The sequence below is a fragment of the Acomys minous genome (genome assembly GCF_964271855.1).
Source record: "Acomys minous genome assembly, chromosome: 4".
Lineage (NCBI taxonomy): Eukaryota > Metazoa > Chordata > Mammalia > Rodentia > Muridae > Acomys > Acomys minous.
Genome location: NC_140486.1, coordinates 82,716,487 through 82,729,572, shown reverse-complemented (window position 1 = coordinate 82,729,572; position 13,086 = coordinate 82,716,487). Strand labels below are relative to the sequence as shown.

The following is a 13,086-nucleotide window of genomic DNA, read 5'->3' as shown; positions in this document are numbered from 1 at the left end:
GTCCGGGCTGGCTTGCAGTGCTCCCTTGTCCGGGCTGGCTTGCAGTGCTCCCTTGGATTGCACGGCTCTTCGTTTTCTTCACTTCTTCATTCTGTCAGGGTTTCCACCTGCAGCCTCCATCCTAGTTTCTCCCAGATAACACTTAAAGCTTTTAGTTTAGATGCTTAAAACAATGATGATGAAAAACCAACACTGCTGAGCCAGGAGTGGTGGCGCACGCCTTTAATCCCAGCACACGAGAGGCAGCAGCAGGTGGGTTTCTGAGTTCGAGGGCTGCCTGGTCTACAGAGTAAGTCCAGGACAGTTAGGGCTACACAGAGAAGCCCTGTCTCAAAAAAAAAAAATCAAAGCAAACAAACAAAAAACACTTATACTTCTACACTGTCCCTTATTTTTGCTTATTTAATGAGTGTTTATAGTGCACCTATCAAACAAGACAATACAAAGACAGAGAAGACACAGCATTCACCCTGGGCAGCGTTGCCAGCTGCACACAGGAGAGCACCGCTGCAAACAGAGCAGAGAAGAGGGCATCTTGGGTCTTAAGCACTGCATGTGTAAAAGAAATAAGATGATAATCTCACAATATGTGCACGGAAGTGGTACCGAGCAAGAAAGTTACCTCGGCTAAGATCTCGAACCATTTCTCTGACTTCATGGCATGTGCTTCCAAGCCTGGTTACTGACTGGCAGGAACAAAGCTAATCCCATGTATCTGGCCCAGGTCAGAGGCAGCCGTCCCGCAGTCACAGATTGGAAAGCTGCATTTCAGCCGCCTCAAGCTGGACTCACACTTTATATGTGCACAAATGATCTTTTAACATCTTTCTTGACCAACATCAAATAGTGCTGAGTGCGTTTTGTCTTTAAATCAATGTCTTCTTTAATCATGCAGCTGTATTTGTTTCAGTTACCTTGGGAGTATTCTGAAGCCGTCTTTAATTTTGCTCCAGCTGGAAAGACCATAGTTAATAGTCTCCAAAACTCATTCTATAAATTTACTAGCTCTTGCCACATGTGGCAGAATTTCAGAGAAAAATATGGTCCCGTTTTTATCATTTCTCAAGAGGATTAGTTCTGTGTGACAAGTCATGCTGGCACTGAGACATGGTCTTGGGGGACTGTGTGCTTTAGAGGGTCTCAGCTGGCCGAGCGGTGTGTCTTACCAGTTTCCTGTGTCTTCGGATGGCCTCCTCAGGGACTGAAGGGTGGTGGACTGGGTCAGACATGGGGTTAACTTTGGTCCTGCCATCTGTTTAAACCTCAGATCAATGCTGCTGCTAAAAGAGGAATGAAATTTGTCGGATTCCTATCACAGTATCACTTGCCGTCTAAACACTGTAATGGAGCCAGCCATGATGGCGTTGTAGAGTCGGGGCTGCACATAAGACATGGTTCCCAAGACAACTGCAAAAGCTGGAACGAAGGAGCCTTCAGCGGACACTCATCTGAAAGTGGAGTGGAGGAGGAACATGAAAGTGGACAGCATCCGACAGAAGGAAACAGTAGTCCCAGTACCCCTAAACCAAAGTGGGGAGAAGGTAAGGGAACACATGGGAAGAGGGTGTATTCATTTTTTGGGGAGAAGGGGTTTCGAGACAGGGTCTCTCTGTGTAGCCTTGGCTGTCCTGGACTCGCTTTCTAGACCAGGCTGGCCTTGAACTCACAGAGATCTGCCTGCCTCTGCCTCCCGAGTGCTGGGATTACAGGCGTGAGCCACCACGCCCAGTGAGAGTGTATTCTTATGTTCCCCAAACTACACATTTATCTTAAAGAAAATAAGACAAAGCAAGTGTCTGCCAATTATGAGGACAGTGAACTAATAATCTAAACTTGTGGGATTGTTTTTAAGTTATTATAGGCAGCAGTAAGGCAGGGCAGTGTTCCAGACGTTGCTTCTCCCCCTGGCGCTGCGAGCCAGTCAGTCACCTTAGCCCTCTAATGAAATGAAAGAACGGACTTGACCAAGACAGCAGCTTAGCTTACAAGTGTCTGGGAAGCAGGGTGTGAGAACCTCGGTGCAGGCCTTTCCTGTTGCACACACGCTTTCCACCTCTGAGCTCAGTGGACGTGCTTTGATCATCACTGGAAAATGACAATGGAACATTATGATGAGTCAGATATTGTAACAAGGCTGCCCACAGCCAGAAATAGCTATAGACAATAGCTTTGTTCTTCTCTGTCAAGTCTCAAGTTTTCCCAAGAAATCGGAGAGTATTTACTCTTTTCTTTTTGACTGTGTAAAAGTTTCCTGACATCTTTGCAGGAATTTTTTTTCAAAGCAACATCAAAGGAAACTAAAGACTCTGTAAACCATGGAGCTAACATGGGCTCTGGAGACAAATGTAGAGCCTCTCTCACGGGGCTGTAAAGGGAAGCAGCCCAGTGTCTGCCACAGCAACCCTGGCTAGTTGACAACTGCTCCCAGCCTTGTATGAGCTCTGGCCCTAGACTGCGCAGTGGACTGCAGGCTCTCAGGTTCTGGGACGCGTCCAGTGTTCTGTGTGTGGCAGGGAATTATTTGAGCACCATCTTCTAGAGAAGGAACCAGGAGATGAATATTGAACAGTAAACTGTAAAGTTGTGCTGGAGTTTGGGGGTTGGGCGTCTTCTTCTCCTTCTTCTTCTTCTTCTTCTTCTTCTTCTTCTTCTTCTTCTTCTTCTTCTTCTTCTTCTTCTTCTTTTTCAGCTGAGGACCAAACTCAGGACCTTGTACTTGCTAGGCAAGTTCTCTACCACTGAGCTAAATCCTCAACTCCTGTTAAAGCATATTTTTAAACAGTAAAATATTTATATGGTAAATAACATTTAAAAATTAAAAACTTTTGTGAGAACAATAAGTATCAAATTCATTCTAGCGTTTTTAGAGACTGGGATTGGGGACTATATACTGCTGGGTAAATACTGCATAGCAGCCTCCACTGTGTCCATTGTCTTATTTCTATTAGGAAATAATTCAAAGCCAACATGCTGTAATGTTAGCATTTGATTAAGCTGAGGTGGGGGTAGGGAGGGTGTAGAGGCGGCTCAGTCAGGAAAGCACTTGCTCCACAAATATCAACCTGTTGCCCAGCTCCCCCATAAAAGGCAGCTGTGAAGTGCATGCGCGTAACCCCAGTGCTGGACAGGTCAACAAGATGGCCAGATCATGAGCTCTGGGTTCAAAAGCTAAGGTAGAGAAGGACTGAGAAAGACACGCAACATCAGCCTCCGCTCTCCACATGTGCATGCACCCAGGCACACATCACAACATATACACACACATTTCCTTAATTGAGTGGTGGGTATGTTTCTTATTTCTATATTTATTTGTATGTTTTTAATGTCTCATGAAGAACAAACTGTTTGTGAATTTTGAATGGTAAGATTATGTTTTTCCCTTCTCTGTGAACACTTCGCTCCAGATAACAAGCTCTACATGGTCTTCAACGCTTTTGAGGAGGACTCAGCCTGCTGGACCTATCAGGAAGGCGTCCTGTCCATGAAAGTGACAAGGAAAGGAGCTGTCATCAGCACACTTGATGCCAACTGGCTAGAATTAACTACATTTTATTACAAGCAAGGCTTGTCTCTGATTGACTCTTTTGTATGTTGGGAGACACCTAAAGGTGAGTTTCACAATAGGAATATATTTATATGTAAATAATCTGAATTTACGTTAAAACCAATGAAAGTATTTTTACCTTTGGAGTCATATGGCTATAAGGATGGGTATAATTCTTCTAAATATATATTCCAGTCACTGCACAGATTTGTAGCTTTGATTTAAAAGCTTTGGGCTAGCTGGGCATTGTGGTGCACGCCTTTAATGCCAGCACTTGGGAGACAGAGGCAGGTGGATTGCTGTGAGTTCAAGGCAGCCAAAGACAGCCAAAGTTACACAGAGAAACTGCCTCGGGGGGGAAAAAAAAGCTTTGGCCAGCAGACAAAGGAAGCCGCAGCAGGCCCCCACAAGCTGGGTTGGGTTCAAGGCCTAGGACCCGAGATAGAAGAAAACCAACTTCCCCAAGGTGAGCTCTGGCCTCTACATGAATGCAGAGGCATGCACGTGGCTCACATGTGCCCATATGCCACAGCAAACACACAGAGAGATAAAATGATTTTTTTGTTTGCGAGTTTTGTTTGATTGTTGTTTCTCTTTTTCTAATCTTTTTCATTGAATTAAAATGTCTTATCTGTCTCAAAAACAAACAAAAGACTTTCCTTTAAAAGGACTTTAAGAGAGATTAGTGTTCAAAGAAATGGAAGAAAAAAAGCGTGGGCAGACGGGAGAGGATGCATCAGAAAGGTGGGATCTGGGGTTGCTATGATTTCAAGCTCAATGAGGTTGGAACAAAGAGTGGGGGAGAAATCAGACCACTCCGTCCTAAAAGGAACCGTGTAATGCCTTCCCTGGGGCAGCTATGACGGCACGGAACCTGTGGCTCCAGGAGATCCTTTTACCTAGAGCCCAAGGTGTGCCTGAGCATACAACATCATGCAGAGATGCCTGGCGCACAGCAGGTGCTCAGTGAAAATTCCTCCGCGTCTTCTGTTTGCTGGAAACATCTTCCAATTTGGTCTTGTGTAGAAATAACAAGGTTTGATGTAAAGAAAGAGGGCTTAGGAATCCAATGGACCTGGGTTTAAATTCTCCTGAAACTTTCTAGCTCTGTGGTCTGGGGACCTGGGCGGGCGAGCTGTTTCCTAGTGCGGAAATTAAATTCCCTCTTTGCTGCTGTGGGACTCCAGTGAGGACAGGGCAGATGAGGTCCCGAGGCTCCCTTCTGGGCACGCATTTCGTGCAGTGACATACTTCCGTACAGACCGTCTATTTGGAGGCAGGTTTTTGAGCTTCACTGTTTCTCTCCCTCTCTTTTCCATCTTCTCTTTGCAGCATCTAAGTTGGTGACATTTCAAGTTTTGGTTAGTGACAAACTGCCTAAGGAAAAGCAAAAATACTCTTTGCAGTCTCTCTCGGGCATTCCTGACTTGGGCCTGGCCTGATGGAAATAAAATTAGTTACAGCAGCTGCTTAGGCAGAAACCATGTGGAGCTTTAGTTCTTAGAGCCCCGGGGAGACTGTCCATCTTTCAGCACCTCAGGAATGTCTTTTCAGACACTGTTCTTTGCCAGATCTCTACTGTCCACCTCAGTCTGTGGGGCCCAGGCACTGGTGTGTCACTAGGACTTTCCTGAGAGTGACTAGGGACACTGCAGAGGGGAGACTGGTCAGGGTGTGTGTCACTGTGAGAAGAAGCAGATTGATTGGACTCTTTGTTTGAATGTTTAATGCCTGCCATCCCAAACACACAGGGAAACATCCCAAATACTGTCAGAAATCAATTCAGTATGGAGAAATAGAAGTATAAAACTTAGCCAGGAGCAATGGTACACTCCTTTAATCCCAGCACTTGGGGAGGCAGAGGCAGGTGGATCTCTGAGTTTGAGGCCAGCCTGGTCCAGGATTGCCAAGGCTACACAGAGAAACCCTGTCTAAAAAAAAACAAAAACAAAAAACAAAAAGAAAAAACAGAAGGAGGAGGGGGAGGAAAACTCAATATTGCCCATCACACTGGAGAAAATGTTCTAGAGACAGCTGTGGAGAGGAGGAAATATAGTGAAAAGCTAACCTTGGCAGAGCATGACCTAACACTGCAAGATCTCTGGAATTCCCTTACACACACACACACACACACACACACACACACACACACACACACACACAGGATCATCCGCATAGTGTAGTCTCCCTCTCCCCCTAGACCCACTTTGTATGCTACATTATGGCTCCCTTTTGATATATATATATATATATATATATATATATATATATATATATATATATATATATATATATATTCTCTTCCTTTCAAGGAGCTTCAAGAAGTGCAGTGGGGTGACAAGGCTGGAAAGTGTGTGTCTTTGTTTCTCATCTATGTATATGCTCAGGCTCCGAGTTTGCAATAATGAGCAAGTGTGGCCACAAAGTAGGTTGTGAAGGTGTGAAACCATACATTCATACACACAATTCAAAAGTAAGAAAAAAAATAAGCCGGGTACGGTGGCGCACACCTGCATTCCCAGCACTCGAGGAGGCATAAGTAGGGAGAGTCTGTGAGTCCGAGGCCAGCCTGGTCTACAGGTGAGTCCCGGACAGCCAAGGCTACACAGAGAAACCCTCTGGAAAACAACAACAAAACAAACAAACAAACAAACAAAGAAAAATGTTCAGAGAATACCCAGCAGAACATGGGGACAAGAGAACCAGGAAAGAATGTACGAGAAAGGATGGCCTGGGACTCGCGAGGTGGCAACTCGCCCCGAGGTAAAGTGCTTGACTCTGAGCCTGACCAACTGAATTCTGTTATCCAGGGCCCACATGACAGAAGGAGAGAACTGACCCCTACAAACCTCCCCCATATCCACACATGTGCTGTAGCATGCATACACCCACACATGTGTACACATGCATACACAAACATATGTACAGGACAGTAATAACCTAGGAGGCCATAGGCGGCAGGCATGTAAGAACCGGGCCAGACCCATCAAGGCAAGAGTGCAGAGCAAGCGAGAAGAACCTGGCAGGTCTGTGTGGCAGGAGCAGAGCATGTAGGGAAGGATGGCTCTGGACCAGGTGTGAGAGGTGGGCAGGGCCATCATGCAGGGTCCTGTGCATCGACGCAGCATTGGCAAGAGCTGGCCAGTGTGCTTTCTTGCTCTCTGCCAGCATCATTCTATACCTTGTGTGGAATAATTCATCCCATGCACACAAGCAAACCTATGAGAAAACTGATGGGTACAGCCTCTAAGCCACATGCCCACACTTGCACAACTAGGATGTAGTGTGGCCAACAAGGTGGAGTGTGTGCGCATTTTTTAACTAATTCTATGTAGGTATGTGGGTATGTGCTTGCCACAGTGCACGTGTGGAGGTCAAAGGACAATTTAGAGGGGTCAGGTCCTTCCTTGCAGTCAGATCACCAGGCTTGGCTGCAAATGTCTTTATCTACTGAGCCATCTCCCAAGCCAGAGTATGTCATCCTAACTGCCATGTAGGATATTTATTTCAGTTCATTAGCTAAATATTTTACAAGGGAGCCATGATCTGGTTTTCATTTTGAAAGGACCTTTCTGGCTTCATTTGGGGACATGGACCATAAAGGAAAAGAAGAGAAAGAGTGATGTCTTAATTACTTTCCTATTGCCATGACCAAACACCATGACCAAGGCAACTCATTAAAGAATTTTAATTTGGGGCTCACAATTACAGGGGTTGGAGTCTGTGACCACGATGTCAGAGAGTGAGGCAGCAGGCAGACACACATGGCCCTGGAGCTGGAGCTAAGAGCGCATATCCTTACCTGGAAGTAGGTGACAGAGAGAGAGAGAGAGAACACTAACAGGGAATGGCGTCAAAGCCCACACCTCCTTCAATAAGGCCACACCTCCTTCAATAAGGCTACATCTCCTTCAATAAGGCCACACCTCCTTCAATAAGGCCACACCTCCTTCAATAAGGCCACACCTCCTTCAATAAGGCCACACCTCCTAGTCCTTCCCAAACAGTTCCCCCCAACTGGGGACCAAGTATCAACTATATGAGCCTATGGAGGCGATTTTCATTCAAACCAACACAGCTGATGACTCTAGCAGTTCCTAAAGAGAGGTTGAGATCATTCTGATAGGGCGTGATAGAGACACAGAATAGCAGTGACCGTGCACACTGACAGCTTAATAAGCAACACGGCCTCTAGACCACAAGTCCCAGAAATGTGGTGTTGGCAATGCTCACGTTTATATTAATGTCGCTGTCATGGCTAAAAGAAATATGTAAGGTCACATGTCCAGACAGGTAGCTCAGTCTTAGGGAATCCTTCAGCCTTACGCCCCTTGACCCACACATAAGTACCCTTAGGACATTTGCTCCTGAGCCAGGCAATGTATAGGTCACAAGGTCACAGTTTTGCAGGATAAACCTTGCTGGAACTTGAGGAAAGGGTTTTTTCCTTTCTCAAATTACTTTTTGTTTTGTTTTTTTTTAAAGAAAGGGAAATGGTGGGCAAGCATTTCTTTTAAAGATACAATGAGTATATTTGTTTTTCTTTTGTGGTTCTGGCATCAAACCCCGGACCTCACCAATGTGTGGCAAGCACTGTACAACTAAACTAATCCCAGCCTTTTGGGGTTTCAGTGTGTGTGTGTGTGTGTGTGTGTGTGTGTGTGTGTGTGTGTGTGTGTGTGTTGTGTTGTGTTTCACTCTGAAAGGGGTATCATTAAGTTGCCCAGGCTGACTTCAAATTTACAATCCTCTTGCATTAGCCTCCCAAGTAACTAAGATTACAGGTAGCACTACCCACAACCAGTCAAGATGAATATATTTTAACTGTTTATATGTGACCCTAGCTGGTCTGGAGCTCACTGTGTAGGCTAAGGCTGGCCTAGAATTCACAGAGGTTCACCTGCCTCTGTCTCCTCAGCTGTGAGATTAAGGTAGTGTGCCACCATGCCTGGGTAAGATGAATATATTTAAGAGGAATGCAAAGTTTGCATTTAAGACAGAACCTTGACAATAAAGAAACCTTATGCTTGCTGAGACTCACTTTTGTCTCAGCAACACATATGTATTTGGCTAGTGTTGGTATTCAGGAGAGAATAGGATGGAAGGAGGGAGCGAGAACAGTGGGTCATGCCGAGCTTCATAACATTTTCAGAACATGCACACAGAACGTGCTACCACTGTCAGACATGGAGAGCGTATGGATAAAACTTCCCTGGGCAGGAGGGGGCGCCCTGTATTTTGACATGCCTGAAACGCGAAGGCCCTTCGGTTGGGAAGTTCTGGGCTATCCAGTGTTATCTGTGCTCTGCCATGTTGAGGGGCAATGCTCCCAGAAGAAGCTGTCCTTAAGATCCATGCCCCCGGCACCTGGAAACTTAACCCCTCTCCAAGCCGTCCTTGCAGCTCATCCTCGCTGCCACTGCTGTTGGGAGGATGTGTCAAAAACTAAGAGCTCCCTCCCAGAACAGTCAGTGCAGGCATCAGTGGCCCTAGTGTGAGCGCTGAGAGAGCCAACTAGTGACTCTAAAGCAAGGACTTGAGTTTGTAACTAAAGTACGGCATACAGAGTAGAGAGCATTCATCCGACGTGTAGCTAAAGGGAACACACAGACTCACCATCAGGACTTGATAGGATCTCAGAAGGCTTCCTGTGGCCTTCCAGCTACTGTTGGCTCTCTCCTCATCACTTGCCCTGGGATGCCTGTTTTGGACTACACCGAGATAGAATTTATTCTACAAATTATACTACTTTGTCCCACATGATGTTTGAAAAGGGGTTTCATTCCATAGCCTGTATTGCCCTTCAACCCAGCAAAACCCCTCCACCTTAGCCTCATAAGTGCCGAGATTACAGGTCTTGGCTAGCGCTCGGCCAGGCTATTTGTAGTCTTTTGTATCTGGTTTCCTTCGTACAGCATTCACCAACAGTGTTGCATTACCGTGAGCCTCATTTTTATCTCCACATTGTTTGGAGTGTACAAATTGTGCTTGCTTTTAAACCGAGGGGTTTAGAAGTGGGTCGGTGTGGTGATTCCACGTGAAGGTGTTTGCAGCCACACTTGCCGGCTGAGATCACACAGGGAAGAAGAAAGCTGGCTCCCGCAAGTTGGCCTATGACCTCCACAAGCACCATAAGTTGGACACACACACTACACAGATAGACAGACATAATTTTTAAAAATTAAAGCTTTACCCGAGCTTGGTAGCACATGCCGTTTATCCCAGAGGCTGACAGATCTCTGAGTTTGAAGCCAGCCTGGTTTATTTAACCAATTTGGTTAACCAACCAACCTCAGGAGGCAGAGGCAGGCAGATCTCTGTGAGTTTGAAGCCATCCTGTTCTACAAAAGCAAGTCCAGGATAGCCAGGGCTGCAAAGAAACCCTGTCTCAAAAAGAAAAAAAGAAAAAAAATTTGCTCTCATATTTCAGTCTCTAAATAAATATTAAACTAAACAATTACATTAAAATTAGTTTTGTCTTATTTTCTAAGCTTAAAATATCATGTGAAAATTTGTTAGCCTTTCTTGTTCAGAAAATTATCAGTGTAATGGTTGGTCTATGAGGGCAAAGGGAGCAGGAGTGACCGACAGGGACAACTTCCAAGGCCAGCTTCCGGGAGGCAGTTCAATTTTTATTCCGGGTGAATGAGGGTTATATAGAACTTTGGAAAGGAGGTAGGGACCTCAGGGTGGGTATAGACTATTGCTGAAGGCACTGAGATGCCTCATTTATATGGAGAGGCATGCCAGGAATCCCAGGCTGAATCCGTTCTTTTTTAAGGGGGGGGGGGAACTGTGGGGGTTTGGTTTTGTTTTGTTTTGTTTTGTTTTGTTTTGCTTTGAGACAGGGTTTCCCTGTGTAGCCCTGGCTGTTCTGGACTCACTTTGTAGACCAGGCTGGCCTCGAACTCACAGCAATCCACCTGCCTCTGCCTCCTGAGGCTGAATGGGTTCTTATCAGGAGAAAAAGAGTGGAACCTGTAATTTCCCTAGGACTTCATGACGTGCCTCAAGTAGAGGGTGTGGGGACCTGGGTTCCCTGGGCAAAGAGGAACCCCACTGACAAAGGGAATCCTGCATTTTGCACACAGCTCAGGGCTTACTGGTCATGGTGGACCTGTGCCCTTGGCAGCAGAATTTCCCGACAAAACAAGAATTTTTTTAGAACAGCAAATCATTTTTAATGGAGATTGTGACAATAAAATAAAAATTATTATGCTGGTAAATTAGAAAATATGTTCCTTAATAAAATATAAACATACAGTACAGATTATATTCGGAGCATCCTAAGCAATTTTGGGTTTGGTTGGGTTTGGTTTGGTTTGGTTTGGTTTGGTTTGGTTTGGTTTGGTTTTTTGAGACAGGTTTTCTCTGTGTAGCCATCATTGTCCTGGACTCACTCTATAGACCAGGCCAGCCTCGAACTCAGATCTCTGCCTGCCTTTGCCTCCTGAGTGCTGGGATTAAAGGCATTTATTACACTAATGGGCTCTTATTTTAGAGGGCAGGAGGGAACATTTGTTTTGAAATGAAAATACTTATTAAGACTTCTGATGTATAACCACATATTTATAGGCAAAAAAACCAAATGTCATCATTATAATTAGTATGTACATGTTATAATTGTAACAAAACAATTCTGTTCTCTGTGGCAAACAGGGGAAAATTGGATGTGACATGTGCTACATAAGCCCCACTATGTTTACCCACCACACGACCATGAGAAAAAAATATCTTCTATTGCAAAAAAGGAGACAAAAGAATTCCCACTAAGCCCTTTAGGTTAGTCCATATGCTTATTGTCAACTATTCAAGAAAAACTCAGGGAGGACTTCCTTTAAACTTCCTTCCCAGCAGGGCTCTGGGACAATAACTTCTGCTAGCGTCTTCCGGTCACTGTGTGGGGACTTGGGATTTTTTAAGGCACTGAAGTAACGAATTGTTCGGTGTCTATAACGTGTGCGTGGGGGGGGGGGGTGATACATGTGTGCACTTGCCCAAGCGCATGCATGTGGAGACCAGAAAGGTCAACATCCAGCTATCTCTCCCTGTCACTCTGCACCTTATTTTGGGGAGCAGGGCCCCTCACTGAACCTGGGGCTTGGAGTCCAAAAGAGGGCATGGAGTTCCCTGAAGCTGAGGCTAAAGGCAGCTGTGAGCTACCCAGTGTGGGTGCTGGCACTGAACCCCATCCTCAGGAAGAACACGCAGCGCAGTGCTAAACCATCTCTCCAGCCTATTCCTGTGTTCTAAAACAGCATGCCATGTGGCCCAGGCTGGCCTCAAGCCTGTTATGTAGCCGAGGATGGCCTCCTATATCTGCTTCTCCTCAAATCCTGGGATTACAAGTGCGAGCCACCTCACCCAGCTTCTGTGCGTTGCCAGGCTGGAACCTGGGGTGCACGCCCAAGGAAACAGCTTCCAGTTGACAAGTTTTTTTCCAGCTTGCTATCACGGTGACCCTAAGGAATTTGGCAATCCTTAGAAACAGGTATAGTTTACTTATGACTGAATTGTATCTTTTCCCCCCACAGGGGACCATTCACCGAAATCTCTGGAAGGCTTTTTTATCTATGAAGAAGAAGGTTCTGGAGTTCCCGGTTCTAACAGGAGAGGAAACGATGCCATTGTGGTGGAACAGTGGACCGTCATCGAGGTGAGCTGCAGTTTCTGACAGGTCTGGTTTCCTTGTGTGTTTGATTTTACACACTAAAGGTCATCGTTGCCCGGTACATGTGGTATCATCCTTAAACACAGATGGTCCCTCGCATCAAAATGTCATTAGAAAAGGATGGACGAATTTCTTCGGTGTGCTTTACCCACGTTTTCAAACATTTCAGTAAAATAGCAAAAACAGTTGTCTACACCTAAAAAAAATAAAATAAAATAGGCTCCCCTAAACCTGAGATTTTTTAGCCCCAAACAAAAATCCCATGGTGCTGAAACCGTCACTACAAAATGCCTTGACGATTGGCTGGAAATACTGGTCCAGGCATCACCTAGTCTTGAACCAATGAGCAATCAACATGATGTGCCTTCTTTAACCATACAAGGTGATTTTTGAAGTAAAAACAGCCAAAGGTTTTCTTGCCTGTGTGGGCGCCAGGACAGATATGTCACACAGCACTGTCCTTCCTAATCAGAGGTGACACTGCTACTGGGGTTGTACAGTCCCAACTTCAGATGTCCACATCCACTGCTTCTGAGGGGGACAGATGCCTTCAGGGACCCCTTGTTGAGGGTACGAGGCCCTCACAGATGGGGTCTTTCAAGAAAACATTTTGACTTTCTGGCCTTACAAAGCCATAGAGGACAGAGCTCATTTTCACAGAAACTGGAAACCCCACTGAGGGGGCTGGGGAAGGGGTGAGGCATAAGTTAAGCTGCAAGTGAGCTCTGGTGAGACAGGAACAGAGGCTACACACCCAGGCCCTGTCCCCTGGCTGCCCACCCGCAGCCCAGTGCCCAGGCCGAACCTACTTTGTAAGCAGTCACGGAGCTGACGCCCTAGGGAGCTTTTAAAATGCAGATTCCCAGCTCTA

General features: G+C 45.7%; 1 protein-coding gene across 1 annotated transcript in view; it reads left to right on the top strand.

Annotated features, from left to right (window-relative positions):
* The window catches only part of RFTN2 (raftlin family member 2), a 60,900-nt gene that overhangs the window by 22,180 nt on the left and 25,634 nt on the right, over nt 1–13,086 (top strand). Inside the window, exons 4-6 of the mRNA XM_084780637.1 lie at nt 1,268–1,541; nt 3,405–3,608; nt 12,079–12,200. Of these exons, the coding sequence (XP_084636763.1) occupies nt 1,268–1,541; nt 3,405–3,608; nt 12,079–12,200 (600 nt within the window). The remainder of the gene's footprint in view (nt 1–1,267; nt 1,542–3,404; nt 3,609–12,078; nt 12,201–13,086) is intronic.